This window comes from Peromyscus eremicus, chromosome 1 (genome assembly GCF_949786415.1).
Source record: "Peromyscus eremicus chromosome 1, PerEre_H2_v1, whole genome shotgun sequence".
Classification (NCBI taxonomy): Eukaryota; Metazoa; Chordata; class Mammalia; order Rodentia; family Cricetidae; genus Peromyscus; species Peromyscus eremicus.
In genome coordinates this window covers 162875015-162892360 of record NC_081416.1, presented here as the reverse complement: position 1 = coordinate 162892360, position 17346 = coordinate 162875015, and the positions used below count along the sequence as shown (strand labels likewise).

The 17346-nt window shown below is 51.4% G+C and overlaps 1 protein-coding gene across 1 annotated transcript in view; it reads right to left on the bottom strand.

Moving 5' to 3' along the window:
• Shank1 (SH3 and multiple ankyrin repeat domains 1) overlaps positions 1-17038 on the bottom strand; it is a 46670-nt gene extending 29632 nt beyond the window's left edge. The window contains exons 1-11 of the mRNA XM_059278033.1: positions 16747-17038; positions 16386-16589; positions 15883-15954; positions 13493-13601; positions 13147-13298; positions 10157-10324; positions 9646-9762; positions 4223-4300; positions 3914-3980; positions 3307-3637; positions 2355-2548 (exon numbers count right to left, since the gene is read on the bottom strand). Coding sequence (XP_059134016.1) covers positions 2355-2548; positions 3307-3637; positions 3914-3980; positions 4223-4300; positions 9646-9762; positions 10157-10324; positions 13147-13298; positions 13493-13601; positions 15883-15954; positions 16386-16589; positions 16747-17001 — 1747 coding nt within the window. The 5' untranslated portion in view covers positions 17002-17038. The remainder of the gene's footprint in view (positions 1-2354; positions 2549-3306; positions 3638-3913; positions 3981-4222; positions 4301-9645; positions 9763-10156; positions 10325-13146; positions 13299-13492; positions 13602-15882; positions 15955-16385; positions 16590-16746) is intronic.
• Positions 17039-17346: the final 308 nt, after the last annotated feature.

The following is a 17346-nucleotide window of genomic DNA, read 5'->3' as shown; positions in this document are numbered from 1 at the left end:
ACCATTCCATGTGCGTCCCCCATAACATGTGCACTCAGTCTAAGAGAATGGCTTTCTCTTACAGAGGAAAACCATTCTTCAATCAAGGGTATGTGAGTATTTGCACCCCCCTGCTAGGACCTCTAAACAAGCTCTCAGAAATGGAAGTAGGGCTGGAGAGATGGCTCAGTGATTAAGAACATTTGTGTGCAATCGTTAGGACTAGAGTTCAGGACCCAGCACCTATGTAACAAGCTGGGTGTCCATTGGATGCCTATAGTCCCAGTTCTAAGGTGGGTGGAGACAAAAGGATTGCTGGGACTTGCTGGCTTTCAGCCTAGACTCTGCCTCAAAGAAATAGGCAGATGGTGGTCTCCATATTCACACAGGCACAGGCACCATATATATTCCCATAGTATATACGCATATAAACGAATAAAATACCTTTTTAAATGGGGGGTGGTGGTGGACAGAAAATGGTGTCTGGAGAGAGGCCAGATGACAGTATGTGAAATGAAAATTGAACAAGACATCCAAATATCCCTAAAACTTGAGGCACCCTAGTAGCTGAGGACACAAGGAGACCATGGAAGCGTTTTCTACATAAATGCTACAGAATGTTAGAAACCAAAATGTGCTGGTTCATGTATGCCATCCCAGCATTCAGGGGGCTGAGGCAAGAAGACTGCTGACAGTTAAGGCAAGTCTTGGCTACAGAATCAGTTCAAGGCTATGCTGGGCTACAGCATGACCCCCTACCTCAAGATTGATAGATACACAGATTGCTAGATAAATAGATTGATAGATAAACAGATGATAGATAAGTAGACAGATACATGATGGATTGTTAGGTACATAACATAGATACAGCTAATAGATTGTAGGCTAGATTCAAAGTTACATGTTTATGTACACATGATAGGTAACAGATACAGGCACATACACACACACACACACACACACACACACACACACACACACGCACACTGACCTCCCTATCCTTGCTTGCTATGGGAAAACAGACCACTAAGTTCATAAAAGATTCAACTTGCTGGATGAGGACCTCTGAACACCCTTCAAGGCCTTCCTCATATCTATGTCCCCTGGAAGGACCCTCCTGCTTGGGCAGCCATCACTGGTCTTTCCTTAAGTGCTTATGAGAAGGAAGGCTGGTTCTTATCTATTACAGCATATGTTCTATCTGTTACAGCATTTACAGCATCCAAAGACTGGATCTAAGAGACTTAGTGACTTTCATGATTCTCCCGAGAGTCTTGTTTTAAAGCAGTGAGACCAGGGCTCAGAGAAGTTGGTTTCTAGAACTCTTTCCTCTAAGAGGTGGTGGGGCCAAGACAGGCTCAGACAGCCTGCTGCTCAGCTGCTACACTGCAGGGCTCCTGGACAGATAAGAATCTGGCAGAAAATTACCCTCTGTTTGATATGAATTATATTGCCTTCAACATGGTTCCCTGTGTCCAAGGCATCCAGTTGTCCAGGAACACACACTGTCCATACTGTGAAGGCTGCAAGTTGTGGGCTAGTCCCTGCCCTCTGGAGAGATGGCCAGGCATGGTCACTTGTAATTCCAGCACTCAGGAGGTGGAGGCAGGATGACCAGAAGCTCAAGGTGAACCTGTGTTACTAAGTGAACTTGAGACAAGCTTGGGAAGCATGAGACCCCCGCCTCAAGAAGAAAGGCTCTAGGAGCGAGAGAAAATGGCCCAGTAGGTACACTGCCTGCTGTGCAAGCACAAAGACCTGAGTTTGGATCCCCAGAACCCACACAAAAGGCCAGGTGCAGCTGTGGGTGTCTGTAACACCCAGCACAGGAAGCAGAGATAGGTGGGTAGCCAGCCTGGCTGAGTTCAGTGAGAGACCCTGTTGCAAAAATCAATATGGATAGAGACTGAGGAAGACACCCCATGTCCGCCTCTGGCCTCCACATACATACTACACACATGCACCAATACCTGTACACACATGTGCTCACACACATTCAAACACATTTGCACACATGCACCTATACCATAAACATACATACACACAATAAGAAAGGAAAAAAAAAAGCTCCCATCCAGCCCACCACATGTCAATCAATGGTCTCCCTCCACTGATCAGTTTCCCTCTTCCTCCTGACACTGTTCCATACAGTGTCTCCCTCTCCTCCGAGTCAGAGGAGCCTCTCAGGGCTCTCAGGTCCCCAGAGTGAGATTCCCCTCACCCTGCACCCTCTCCTCCGAGTCACAGGAGCCTCTCAGGGCACTGAGGTCCCCTCACCCTGCACCCTCTCCTCCGAGTCAGAGGAGCCTCTCAGGGCTCTCGGGTCCCCAGACTGAGGTCCCCGCCCTTGCACCCACCCAGCCCCATCCTGTCACCTTTGATCTTCTCGCCTTTACTCAGAGAGATCTCCCCCTCGCCTTGCGCCTGGTATGACTTCACGGCCATGAAGGAGCGTCCGGGTACCGCTGAATAGAGCTTCCTACGTCTGCCTCTGCTGCCCAGGGAGCCCCCAGGGCCCCCTGAGCCCCCAGTTCCCCCAGCCGGCCCTTCTCGGGGTGTCCCGCTGGAGCTGCATACACAGAAGTTGTGAGAGGCAGGGGGGAGTGGAGGGACAGGGTACTTCTGGGGGGACAAGGGTCCTTGGATGGAAGGGAGGCAGAGAATTAGGGTGGGGACAGGGATTGAGTGCTTTTCCAAGCTCTGGTACCCTTGGGAGACTAGCTGCACCCCTGTCTCCTGTCTTCAGGCTCCCAATTCTACCCCTCCCATGGTATGCACAACACAGCCTGATTCAGCTTCTTGGACCTGTGCTGGTACATCCCCAGCTCATGAGCCTTCAGTGACTCCTAGCTTCCTCTTAGGGCAGGTCCAGGGCCACAGCCAACTGTTCCCAGTCTTCTCCACCTTCTTGGGGCCTGGGGTACACCTTGTGAGCCTCCCTCTCTCCCTGGCATCCTTACCATAGAACGGTCCCTTCTGCTCCCTCAGCTCTCAGCGTCCCCTCCCTGAACTCCTGAACAGCCTTGGACATTGTTCCCAAAGTCCCTGCCCACCTCAATTCTCTCTTCCTGCTCTCTTTCCTCTCTCTTTACCCTGACACCTGTCTGTGCTCATAGGTTGCAGGCTTTTTCTTTTAGTGTCCTATCTCACCTCATGCCAGGAGTGAGACCAAGCATCCCTAACACACCCTCATTTTACCCATAAGACTATTAGAGATGTAGGTGGGCAGAGGACCCACCACTCTTGGGACAGGAGGCGGGTAGCTGGGCTGGCTGTGTGGGTGCTAAAATGGCTGGGCTGGGGACAGGGGGCCTGAGTCCTGCCTACCTGGGCCGGCCTCGAGGCTGTCTCTTGGCATCTTCAGGATGTCTCCCTCGGGATGGGGAGCGTGCCCGGGCACCTCGGGGGCTGCTGGCACTTCGGAGGGTCCCACTACTGAGCTTAGTGCTGGGGGCTGAGGGCTGTGACTGGCCCTGGGGTCCTGAGGTAGGGCCAGGGGTCCCAGATGATGAGGCCCCTGGGGCCGAAAACACCATCCAATCAGGCAGAGCCATGCTTGTGTCACTGTTAGCTCGCAGCAGCGCTGGAGGTACAGTCAGCCCTGCACCTGGGGTTCCCCGACGCCGGGCTGCATACTTGGGGGACTCCTGGAAGGGTACTGAGAGTGAACAGTGGTGATCGGGGCAGGCAGGTGGGATGGGGAAACAGAGGCAGGTAGGGACCATGAGGGCGAGAGGTGGTGGGAGAGAGAGAAAGGTGGAGATGAGAAAGTGGGGGTAGGAGCAGTGCTGAGTCACTCCCCCCGACACCTCAGACCTCTCTGGAACTTTGAGGAGTCTGTGTCCCACCCTGGCACCTTCCAATCGGGCCACCAACTCTGTAATCCCCAACATGAACCTCAGTTCCTCCTTCACCCCAACTCCTTTTCACTCACCCACATCCTGTTCTCGATGGTTACGGATCAGTTCCCCCAGCTCAAAATTCCCAGCAATCACAGCCACCTGGAGGAGGGGTGCAGGGAGGCAGATGCTCAGTAGAGAGCAAGGTCAGGAAACATCTTGAATTCCTCCAAGTCAGCCTTCCACTCTATCGACCCGCCTTCCGCTCCGCTGACCTGACCCTCTCCCTCTCCCAGACCATGCTCCCCTTGCAGCATTCCCCACCGCCATTCCTCTGGTCCCCTTGGTCCTCTGTGTCCCCTCACTCAGTCCCTGCAGCCGCCTATTAACCCTGAACCCCAGACCTGGAAGGGTGTCTGTCCGTTATTATTTTTCACATCCTTGTTTGCTCCACGATAAAGGAGGATCCTGGCACAGGTCTCCTGAGAGTGGCAGCCAGTGGTCCAGGAGGAAAGAAAAAGAATGTTAGTAAGTTAGCGTGAGTAACAGAGCTGCTACGCCAGGGCCTTCAGAAATACTCTCACCCAAACCAGCTCTACCCAGGACAGCAGCCTCTGGACAATGTGACTCACTCCTTATATGTGGCTATTCGGAGGGAGAGATGGACTATGTGTATACAATACGCTGGGAAGCTAGGCCTGGTGGCTCACATCCACCATCCTAGTTTATTTGGGAGGCTAAGACAGAAGGATTACAAGGTCAAGACGAGCTTGGTCAACTTAGCAAAATGCTGTCTTGAGATAAAAAGTAAAAAGTGAGCTTAGGATGTAGACCAGTGGGAAAGGCCCTGCCTAGAATTCCCCACTGTGGGGCTGTGGTGTGGCTTAGTTGTAGGTTGCCTGCCTAACACGTGCAAAGTCCTGGGTTCAATCTCCAGCACTACAATGTATAAATAAATAAGGAGTTACATGGACTTAGGATGCAAAAATATATCTCTAGTAATTTTATGTTGATTCATACTGAAGTAATAATACTTCTCTGGTTTCTACCACCAGATTCCAGTAGCTGTCTCCTGCTAAGGGGGTTGGGTTCCAGATGTGGCTAAAGACAGAAGCACCGCTGGGCTCTGTGAAGGGCTCCTTGTCTTGTGTTCCAGGAACTGAGCTTCAGAAGGGAGCTCACTGAGTTGCCTGACAGCAATCACTGTGCTTATCTCAACAGATGAGGAAACTAAGATCTCTGCATTGTTCAAGGTCACGTGGCTGGTGACTGATTGACCTCAGATTCCATTCCAGGTCTGTATTTGTGCATGCATGTCTGTGTGTGTGAACGATACGTGTATGTGTGTATGTGTGCCTGTGGGTGACTATGCCCATGTGGAGGTCAGAAGACAATGCTGCTTTCCGCTTTGTTTGAGACAAGGTCTCTCGTTTGATGCTGCCTATGTTAGGCTAGCTGGTCCATGAGTTTGGGAGGCTTTCCCTGTCTCTACTTCCCATCTTCCTGTAAGAGCAGTGGGATTACACATTCATGCTACCACACCTGTTTTTACATGGGTTCTTGGAATTTGAACCCGGGTCCTCATGCTTGCCTACAAGTGCTTTTAAGCTCCGACATCCCCCCAGTCCCCTAAGTCCGTCTTAATTGCACTCTCTGCCAGACTCAGAAGGAATAGTACACAGAGCATAAAGCGTAGAGGTCAGGTGGGAGACAGTGGGGGACATACACACCCCATCAGTCACTTAGCACTCCCATCACTCCCTGAGCTAAACTAGGTCTCTGAAATGACCCAAGAGGCCTCACCCAAACAACCCACTTGGCTATCCTACCCCAACCTCAATACCTCTCACATTCCCTTGCTCCAACCATGCTGGACACTTCCTCCCCAGAGCAGACACGCTTCTGCTCAAGGACCTTTGCACTCTAAAGAGCTGCTTGGAATTCTCCATCCATCGATTTCTACACAGCAACTCTCATTTCATTTTATAAAGCACCATTTTTCCAGAGAGTCCTTCCCTCGTTGTCCTATCTTTTGTTGTCTGCCTGAGGCAGGGTTTCAGGATAGCCTGGCACTAGCTGTGTAGCCCAGGCTGGCCTCAAATGCATGGCAATCTTCTTGTTCCACCTCCTGAGTGCTAACAGGAACTTGTTCACGTATCCCTCCCTCCTTATCTCTCTCTGACTCTCTCGCATGCATCAGTATTCTATGCCAGTATTAACCCATTTCCTTCAAAACACTGAATGCCAGCATCCCGTATTCTATGTTACTGTCTTCTATGGTAAGTCACACAGAGGCATGGTTCTGTCTGTGACACCAACCTCGTACAGCAATGTCCAGCCCACAGGGACTGCCCAGGAACATTCACTCAATGGGGGAATGTCATCTGGCCTTTGTCCACATTGGCCTGCAGTTCCACTCCACTCTGGCTCCCTTGAATGTGAATTCATAAGTGCCTCTTTACCACACCTTCTACATAGGAACCCCCTTAAGTGTATACTTTACACTCAATACAAGCCTGTTCTACAGGATGGGATCAGAGCAGGTGACATTTGTGCCTAAACCCTTGCAGCCTGTTACTGGAGTAGGCGGGGTGTGAACTTGGCCTTCAGATCTTAGTGTTTGTCTGTCTGGGTCTGACTGCTAACATCACTTCCTGGATAGCAAAGCAAGTCCAGTTTATGTTCTGATTGTGTTGTGTGTAAGCATGTATAGCCATATATTCCCATGCCATCATATATGTATGTTTTGCATGCTTTCACGCCTCCCCCACCTTGAGGGGCATGGGCTACAGTGTAGTTCACAAGTTCCATAGTTTATCCCCTGTCTGACCAAGTTTAAATGTCCCATTTTAGTGAGTAGCTCCCTCCACTGGGCGCCTGGAGAATCTTGTGTTTATTTACAAACTAGCACCTATCTCAAGGGATTGCAATTATTTGTTTAAACATCCACAAAACTGAGAGCTTCTTCTACCTTTCCTGAGGTTGTCACCATCTCTGACTCATCTCCCATCCCCAGAACCTGGCACCAAACACACAGTAGGTGCTCAAGAAATGCACTTGGAAGAGATGAAGATGGAGGATGTGGAGCTATCAATCAAAACTCATTTGCTCAAGTCACTTAATTATTCATTCATTTGTTGAGTCATTCAATCTGTCAAAAACAGCAGCCACCTGTCAAGAGTGCTGAGCCCAGAGCTGTGCACAGTTCTGGTGGGGATCCACAGCTCCATCATTCATTCAATCAGTCATGCATTCATTCATCTGCTCACTGCACACAGAGGCATCAAGGATCACTGTTTTCTGGGAGCTTGGGATAGAGCAGTCTATGAGATTCTGTCCCCATTTTGAGAGAGACTCACAGTCTAGGACCAGACCACCAGCAGGGGCTACATGTGCATGCCACAGGGCTAAGGTGACAGATAGAAAAAGGTGACGGTCAGACCCGGCCCAGATACGTGAATGGGTGAACAGATGGATATATAAATAGATGGATGGATGGGTGCAGGGATGGATGCTTGGATGCAAAAGAATCACTATGTTTTGGGGGCTTGGAACAGAACCAGAATCTACCAGATTCTGTCCCCACCCTTGAGAGGCTCACAGCCTAGGGAATCTGACCTTTGCTAGCAGGATGGATGGGTCAATAAACGGATGGGTGGACAGACAGATGGACAGGTAGGTGAATGGATGAGTAGATGGATGGGTAGGTGAGTGGATGGTTAGATGGTATATGAATAGAGAGATGGATGGATGGATGGATAAGTCAGTGTGTAGATGGATGGTTGGATGGATGGATGGATGAATTGGTGGTAGATGGGTGGATAGATGGATAAGTGGGTGTGTGGATGAATGGATGGATGCATTGGTTGTATATGAATGGGTGAGTAGATGAATGAAGGGGATGGATGGTGAGTAGGTGGATGGATGGATGGATGGGTTGTTAGGTGGATGAGTGGGTGTGTGGATAAATGTGTAGATGGGTGGGTGGCAGATGGGTGTACTGATGTGTCCATGGGTGGCTGGCTAGGATGAGCAGAAAGAAGACAGGGGTGAAAAGTAGAAGATGAACTCACATTTGCTAAGCATCTACTTGATCTGATAGCAAGCAGAGTGTTCACCTGCTTGATCCTTTGAAGGATATTCATGACTGACCCATTTCACAGATGGCGGGAAGTGGGGGAGCTGAAGAAGGCAAAACAATATGCTCATCTGGCCCTCTTTGGGGGAATAGTGGCTGCTGTATAATTCTCTGTACTCAATTTTCCCTGCTCAGATGAATGCCAGCCTTCTGACCGCATCCTGGCAATTGACACTGGCGATGATACTAATAATAACAATTATTATCACGGCTGTCTTCTAGGGATGAATACTTAATGTACACAATCACTCATGTCTTTCAATCAGCTGACATGATTCTCATTTGGGGGAGGACAAAGCCTCAGAAAGTAGAAGGCGCTTGTTCAGGGTCTTCCTGGGTGTGTGGGGCTGGGGCTTTTGCTCTCTCCATCAAGTACCTGCCTCAGTCAGAGGTCTTGGCCCAGAGGCCTGCATAAGGAGCAGTAGAGAAAGCAGTAGCAAGCGAGAAGGAAATGCCAGAACCATGTTGCTGGGTTTGAGGAACACCAGTCCTCCCTTGGCGTTGAGCATTCTGCTCACTGCCACAAGGCGGCACTTGGATACCCGCCATATCCCCAGCACTGAGAGTTCTCAGGAGGCAGAAGGGGCTGGGGCTGTTTTGGAAGACTTCCTGGAGGAAGGGAAGGCAGATCAGCAGCATCCCAGCAGGTGCTGCCCTCCCTACCCTGAAGTCCTCCAAGCAGTTCTTCAAGGGCAAGGATCTCGGAGAACCTGAGGACAGAAGGAGACTGGAGCTCCAAGGGGCCTGGCTCACCGGGGGTCTCTAGGTACTCAGGTGGCAAAGGGGTCTTAGCTCTTGCTGGCAGTAGTCCCATTTGATGGGATCCTTGCCTCCTTTTTACAGTCCACCTCTCCCCAAAATTCCTGGAGAGGGGACCCTCCGCAAAACATTGAATTGCTGAATGTACAACATTCTCATCCCCAGGCTGTACTTTTCTCATCCCTCTGTCCCCACTTGCTCAGCCGCTTGGCTGTTACACAGCTTGTGCTCCCCTCCTGGAGCACTCTTTTTCCCCTCATCTGCCCCTGCTGCCTTGACATCATTCAGAAAGCCACCTCCACCCAAGTCCAGACACAGCTCCCAAGGGAACATGATTCTCCATAACTTTACTGAGCACCTAGGATTAGATCAGCAGCTCAGTATAAAGCTTGGAGCTAGACACAGGGGAGAAGCTCATTAAACATGATGGGTAGATGGGCGGATGATGGCTGGAGGGATGAAGGGTATGTAGGTGGATGGATGGATGGATGGATGGATGGATAGATGGATGGATGGATGATGGGTAGGTGGATGGATAAGTTAGTGGATAGGTAGGTGGGTGATGATTGGATGATGGATGGATGAGAGAGTGGGTAGGTGGATGGATGGATAAGTAAATAGGTTTATAGATGGGTGGGTGGATGGGTGGATGAATGAGTGGGTGTGTGGATGGATGGATGAATGGATAAGTGGTGGATGAGTGAGTGGATGGATGAATGGGTAGGTAGATGGATAAGTGAGTGGACAGATAGGTGAATGGATAGATGGATGAATGGGTAGATAGATGAATGGGTAGATGGATGAATGGGTAGATGGATGGATAGGTGGTGGAAATGGTGAAGGAACAGAGGTTGCAGAGGTAAGAGGCTTGAGTGAACTGGTGTGAAGCATGTGTCTTTGAAGGGGCAAATGGATGTTGCTTGGGCTGACCTTGTTGTAGAGAGCACAGATGTGCAGGGCTGTGTTTCCTGAGGCATTCTGGGCTCCAGGCTCAGCCCCATAGAAGAGCAGGTGTTCCAGGTGCTGGGAGTGGCCCCGTTGGCAGGCCTGGGGGTACAGGGAGTGCATAGGCCTGATTAGACCTCATCTGAATCCTTCCAAGGCCCTCTCTCTTCCTCGAGGTTAGAAGTCTACATCCACACCCTTTCTATTTTTGCCCTTATTCCTGTTCAGGGACTCAGGACATTAGCTTCCTGACTCTAAGCATTCAGTTACTCCAATGTATAAACACTCAGGCTAGCCCTTCAGGTGAGTCAAGCAACCAGCCTCATCTATGTATCTATTGTCTGAGTCCTTTTACCTTTTCCTCTGGGCGGACTATGTTAATTTCACTCTCCTCTCTGTAAGCAACCCTGCCGTCTCTTTCGCATCCCAGCCCCTTGGATGCTGCAGAGCCCAGGTATCCAAGCTCTCCCCAACGCTCGGGACTGCATCTGGATACCTGGTGGATTTCCTGCCAGCCGTTCTCATCCGCAATGCCCAGCTGGGCCCTGTTGTACAGAAGCAGCTCGCAGCAGCGGGGGTCGCCCCCCACCATAGCTGTGTGGAACAGGGGGGTCAGCCCTCGGCGGTCCTTGTAGTTGGGGGAGCCCCCAAGGTCCAGAAGTGCCTACAGAGGGACAGACAACTCAGGAAGAAAGGACAGATGGCAATCCTAGTTCCAAGGGGCTGGTAGGGAGATGAGCCTTGAGTGACCCATACAGGCTCATACCTGTCTCATTTCTGTTGCAATGCCTGTGTGTGTGTGTGTGTGTGTGTGTGTGTGTGTGCACATAGAGGAGGCGGGGTTAATGCTAATTAACTTCCTCAATTGCTCTCCATTTTGTTTTTTTGAGACAGAGTCTCTCACTGACTCTTAAGCTCACCAATTCAGACAGAACAGCTGACCAACAAGGCCCGGGAATCCTCCTGTCTCTCTCCCCAGCACTGAAATGACAGGTATGTGCCGCCACGCTCGGCTTTTCTGCTTGTGTGCGGAGACTGAACCCAGCTCCTCACGCTTGCACAGCAAGTACTCTGCGGACACAGCCGCCCCTCCACCCCCTCCCACAGTCTTCCAGACTGAGCCAGACTCTCTCCCCAGTCTGTATGAGTCCCAGCCCTTAAGAAGACAAGGTGGACACCTCCACAGGACCCTCTCTCTCACCCTGACATGCAGCTCAACCTTTCTCTAGTGAGTGACTTTTGATGAGCCACTGGAGGGTGTCCACGACCATGGACCCTTAATACATGGCATGGTTGTAGGGAAGACAGATAGAAGGATGGGATCTAAGTTTAAGAACGCCCCTGATCGAGTGTGGGAGCACTACACAGTCTCCCACAAAAGGTAGCCTGGGAAAGGCAAGCCTGGGGTGAACTCAAATATTGAGCCAGTCTCCTTGAGAGTGGGAGTTCTAGGGGAAACAGAGAAAGGGTGAAAAAGAAGGAGGAGTTTAAACCTGTGTAAGAACAAGTGCTGACAGCTGCCCCTGGGTAGACAGCCCCATAGCAGCCCTGTCAGACACTACAATGACCTGTCTCCAGTGATGTCATCCAATATGGTGGCCACGGAGGAGCGATGAGTACCTGACTGGGGATGGTGAGTCCATGGAAGTGCCGTTTTAATTTTATTCCATTTAAATCTAAACAGCCTGGAGTGGCCAGTGGTTAGGTAGCAAAGATTTAGAAACACACACACACACACACACACACACACACACACACACACACTCACAGGTACATAAGGAGTATCCCTTGGTTCTGGCAATAAACAACAATTCTTCATGCCAAGTGTTTGGCTGCACCAAGGGCTCTTGGGGAAAGAGTGTGATAAGAAGGGTGTATCATTGAACTGGGACATCTGTGAATATGGGTGTGCCTCAATCTTTGGAAGCAGCCTATCCTGACCTATACCTAAAGAGGGATCAGGTGACCTGGTAGAGGCAGAAGAGTAAGAATATTTTAAAATAAGACTGCAAGCAAGGGCTGGGGGAGGGGTGGGAGGCTCATGGTAAGGGCTGGGGGAGGGGGGGGAGGCTCATGGTAAGGTGTGGGGAAGGGGGGGGAGGCTCATGGTAAGGTGTGGGGGAGGGGGGGGAGGCTCATGGTAAGGGGTGGGGGAGGGGGGGAGGCTCATGGTAAGGGGTGGGGGAGGGGTGGGAGGCTCATGGTAAGGGGTGGGGGAGGGGGGGAGGCTCATGGTAAGGGGTGGGGGAGGGGGGGAGGCTCATGGTAAGGGGTGGGGGAGGGGGGGAGGCTCATGGTAAGGGGTGGGGGAGGGGGGGAGGCTCATGGTAAGGGGTGGGGGAGGGGGGGAGGCTCATGGTAAGGGGTGGGGGAGGGGGGGGAGGCTCATGGTAAAGCGTCTGCCATGCAAACACAGAGACCTGAGCTTGATCTCAATAATCCATGTGTAAAAAAGTATACGGTTGCAATATCAACACTGGAGAGGCAGAGCCAGGATTCCTGGGGCTCACTGGCCAGCCAGACTAGCCTAATTAGGGAGCTCCATTTGGAGAAATATGGTGGCTAGTTCCTGAGGACCGATAGCTGAAGTTGTTCTCCGGCTGCCACATTTGTACATGCTTGCCCATGGGACACACACACACACACACACACACACACACACTCACACACTCACACACGAAAACTGCACATAAATTTGTTCTGTGCATTTTATGGGCACACAGGGCTTATTTGTTTGGGAAACCACATTTTGTTTCTTTGTTGAGAGAGTCCCGCGATGCCCAGGCTAGCCTCAAACTCATTATGTAGTCAAGATTGACCTTACACTCCTCATCCTCCTTCCTCTACCTCCCAAGTGCTGAGATACCAGGCTTGTGCCTCCACACCTGGTTTCGGGGAGGTGTATTTTGTGTCTTAGGTATGAGAAGAAGGATCTGGATGGCCTGTGAAAATGAGTGTTCTGGGAGGTGGTGCTGAGCTAGCAAGGATGAACAGAGGAGCAAATCCAGGGCGTGCATGGAGATGGACTTCCTGAATAGCAGGGACTCATTTTCTGTGTTCTAAGGCCTTTAAGGGTAGGTACTTTGGGGAGGCAGAGGTAGGGTGCACACCGGATGGGCAGAGGGAAGGGGGCCATTCTGAGTGCCCAGGGAGGAAGCTTATGTGGACCTGCCCGGCTGAGTCACAACCAGCTTCTAGACTAAGCTGGGGCACCTGGAAGACTGACAGCAGGAACTGTGTATTTGCCAGAGTGCAGAAACAGATTTTGTGGTGCGGACACAGAGGTACTGTTTGGGTTGGAGGGCAGTGAGACAGGGTCTCATGGAACCTAGGCCAGCCTTGAACCCCTGAATGCTAGGATTGCAGGCATGTACATCGGACCTGGCTGAAGAGGGATTCTTTTGAACAGAAATGAAGGAAACAGGGTTGGAGAAATAAAGGGGAAGGAGATCGGGTCCCACCATCTGGGGATTACAGCAGCCTCACCGTGAGTGCCAGGCAGTGCCGAGCACATGCAGCCTTGTGCAGCGCTGTCATGCCATCCCGGGCCCTGAAGTCTATGTGAGCCCCACCCAGGCACAGCGTTCGAATCACCTCTACTGAGCCTTCAGTCTGGGCCGCCAGGGTCAAAGGTGTCTCTGAAGGACAAGAGAAGACCTTCAGAGGCAGGACTTTTGGCCCTTGCCTCTTAGACTCCACCCTGGTCTCCTAGCTCAGCCCTCTACAACCTTTGGTCACTCAGCCTCACCCTCTGGGGTTGAGGAGGTGCCCTGTCCTCTCTACCCAGCCCTGCTCCTCACCCCAGTCCTTCCCGGCCCATGCCTCTTCCTACCTCCTGAATCTGAGTCATGGTAATTGGGGTCCAGCCCCTTGTCCAGCAGCCTTGCCACCTTGTCGGACGTCCCGAGCTGCACATATTCCAGGAACTTCTTCAACCCCGTCTGGATCACATACAAAGAAAGGCAGGGGAATCAGAGAGATCAAGGGGTCAAGCGAAGAGAGCAGCAATCAGAGACAGCACCACCCAGTGGGTACACAGCCAGCCCCTTCCTAGGGAAAAAGGAAGTCTGGTGTGGTGGGTCACGCCAGGCATCTCAGCACTTGGGGGCAGAGACAGGAGGGTGATGAGTTCTAGGCCTGCCTGAGCTGTACAGTGAGACCCTGTCTTAAAAGGAATATTCTGAAATAGAAGGGTGTGGGAGTTTGAATGAAGATGGCCGCTATAGGCTCATAAGGAGTGGTATTATTGAAGTAGGTGTGGTCTTATTGGAAGAAGTGTGTCATTGGGGGCAGGCTTTGAGGTTTCAGAACTCGCTCTTCCTTCTGCCTGCTAATTGGGATGTAGAACTCTCTGCTACCTCTCCAGCACCAGGTCTGCCTGTGTGCTGCCATGTTTCCACACATGACAATAATGGACCAAAACCTCTGAAACTGTAAACTGGCCCCAGTTAAATGTTTCCCTTTATAAGAGTAGCCATAAGGGTCATGGCGTCTCTTCACAGCAATAAAAACCCCAAGACAAAGGGGAACTGTGAACTGTGTTGAAAAGCATCCTGATGACACATGTTCTTAAAGGAATATATTCCTCATGGTACTGTTTTGATACACAAAGATCCACAAGAAAATAATTAAAATATCATGGTTTGGGGGTGATGAGATAGCTCAGCCATAAAGGTGTTTGCAGCCAAGCCTGCCAACCTGAATTTGATCCCCAGAACATACGTGAGGGGAGAAAAATGAGCTCTAGAAATTACCCTCTGACCTCCACATGTGAGCCGTAACAGGAACATGCCATCTCCACCCCACCACCAGACACACACGAAAATAAATAAATAAATAAATAAATAAATAAATAAATAAATAAATAAATAAATAAGTGTAATTAAAAAAAATATCATGGGGGCTAGAGAGAAGCCTTAGCTTTTCAGAGAGCTTGCTACTCTTACAGAGGACCTGAGTTCAGTTCCCAGCACCAACCAATGGCAGGTAACTCCAGCTCCAGGGGGATCTGGTGTTTCTAGCTTCCTTGGGCACCTGCATTTACATGCACATACCCACACACAGACACATACACATACATAATTAAAAATAAAATAAATCTTTAAAAAAAATAAAATGGGATTTTTGTACTGTTTCTGCAGTGTGACTCAATTCACACCTGTCACATGTACAAAGGAGTTGAACATGGTCACTGGTTCCCAAAGTGAATGGCACAGGTAGGGAGGGAGAAAAGAAGTGAGTGGATGGTGTGGGACAGAGAAGCTTTGGGGGGAAAAGGGGAGACTTTCTTTCCATTAAACATCAAGAATTGTTTCCCTCTGGCCACATCAGCCTCCTAACTTCCTCCTAGTTCCTAGGGGACTAGGGCAGACACAGGGGGGATATCACCCAAGGTCTGGAGGGAAAGGACCCAGAAGAATAAATGTGGCTGAAGAGGAAAGGCAGTCTGTGGTTGATGGAAATACAGGCTATAGGACTGGGGAATTGTGGGTGTCTGTGAAATACTCCCTAGGCAGGAAATTGACTGAGGCAGGGTAAGGAAAGGGCCCTAAGTGCTCTGAGCAGAGAAGGCAGAGTTAAAAGAATGGGCTGGAGGGCTAGAAGGGAAGTCTTGTCATGCAAAGACCCTAGTTTGATTCCCTAGAACCTACATGAGAGAGCCAGGGGTGATGGTGTGCACTTGTAGTCCCAGGGCTGGGGAGGTGGAGTCGGCCACATCCCCGGGGCTTCCTGGTCAGCTAGTCTCCCAACATGGTGAGCCTCAGACCAGTGACAGACTAATAAGGTGGGGCCAGTGAGATGGCTCATCAGGTAAAGGTGCTTGCCACCAAGCCGGACCCTATGAGTTCCATCCCCAAGATCCATATGGTGGAAAGAAAAAACTGACTCCCCCCAAACTGTCCTCTGGCCTCCACATGTGCTCCCATCCACTCATACCACCGCCGCCGCCGCCACCACCACCATCACCACCACCCCTGCAAATGCACACACCAGGCACAGATGGCATCGGTTTGGGCAAGTGAGGTCATAGAGGGAAGTGCGAAGGGGTCATGATGGAGATAGATAGGTGTCTCCAAACAGGATTCAAAGTTAAATGGAGGACTTGGCATAACTGGCAGAGAGGAGAGCTGCTGGGGAAAGACTGGAAAAGAAGGTGATGGACAGGGTGCTCTGGGTGCAGGGGGGCACACCCAGGGGAGGCCTATGCCAGGGCACTCTTACCTTCGTGTGCAATTTGGCCAGCTGTTTCTCATCCAAGTTGGTCTGTTTGTAGACTCGGGTCTTGTAGCGGAACTGAGACCGGGGTGGGGTTTGAAGAGACACAGATTTGTAATCGGACTCTTTGTTGGAGAATGTCTGAAACTTCTCCCTTCCTCCCATGAGTTCAGGGTTAGCATGGAAATGGCCCTAGGTAGAGTCACCTTCCCAAGAGCACCAGGTCATCAAGGTCTACTGCACTATAACCCCTACCTTATAAGTGTAACACACACACACACACACACACACACAATGTTCTAGAGTAACTACTGTAGTTGGGATTCCCTCACCAGCTGATGGCATAGGGAGCTTAGGGAAGGGAAAGAGCCAACTCAGCTGGCGATTTGGACTCAGGATCTCTCTCCTGTGAGTTCTCGGGAAGTCTTGAAGTGCCCACTGGGGTTCTCTTGGAGTCAGAGTGGATGTGTTCCAAGGTATGACTTCTGTTAAGAGTTCTGTAGTCTCACCTCCAGGTAGGGTACCCCCTTTTCAAAGGACTGGGGGTACTCTCTCAGCAGCCTCTCTTCTTCCAGGAAGTTGGCATCCCGGCCTGAGGTGGCCGGCTGGAACAGTCCATAGTTAAGCACATCCTGTAGGCTCTCACTCAGGGCACAGAGTACTTGCTGTTTGGCTGTCCAGATGGTGGCATCAGGGTTGAAGCGCAGGCATTTCTGGTGGGAGACAGGATGGCCAGGACTAGGTTGGGTCGAGTGTCTGAGGGCCAAGGGTAGGTTGAAAAGGAGTAGCGTCCAGCTGGAGCTGGGAGTGGGGGTGGGGAAACAGACTTGGTCAATGTGTCTGTCAGCTGACTGGTGAGTAGCCACTCACCGTCTGGTGCAAGTCAGGGATGCCAATCCTGAAAACCATCATGCTGAAGTGGGCGTCGTCGGGGACAGACATGGAGCGTCCCTGGAGGCCTCGGGTAGAGGCCAGGTTACCAGGTGTTCCGCTGCCCGGGCCCCGAGTCCCCTGGGGGCCTCTCCCTGGCCCGTCTGGGGAGCTGTCGGATTCTGAGCCCCCCTCGGGACACTCGCTGGCACTGTGGCGTTCCTCGTCCTCGCTTGTCGCGGGGCTGTGGGTCATCGTGGGGCCACGGGGCGGCGGGGGACAGCAGCATCACAGGCAGCTGGGTAAGGCAAGGGTGTCCCTCAGTGGAGAGCCGTTCAGAGGCTACCAGTACCACCCAGTGACAGACACAGTGGCAGCCTGTTCCCTCTGCCCTGGCAGGCAAGGGAGATTAGGCACACCCTCAGACCTCTGCACAGACAAACTCACACCACCTCAGCAGCCTTCCTGGCACCTTCTCCTCCCTGTCCTTGGCCCTGCATGCAGCCCCCACCCCCCCCTGCGCTCCACTTTGTGGCTGACCCAGTATGTCCCAGAAATCACAGAATCACCGCGGGAGCTACTGGCCCACTTTGTCAAGCC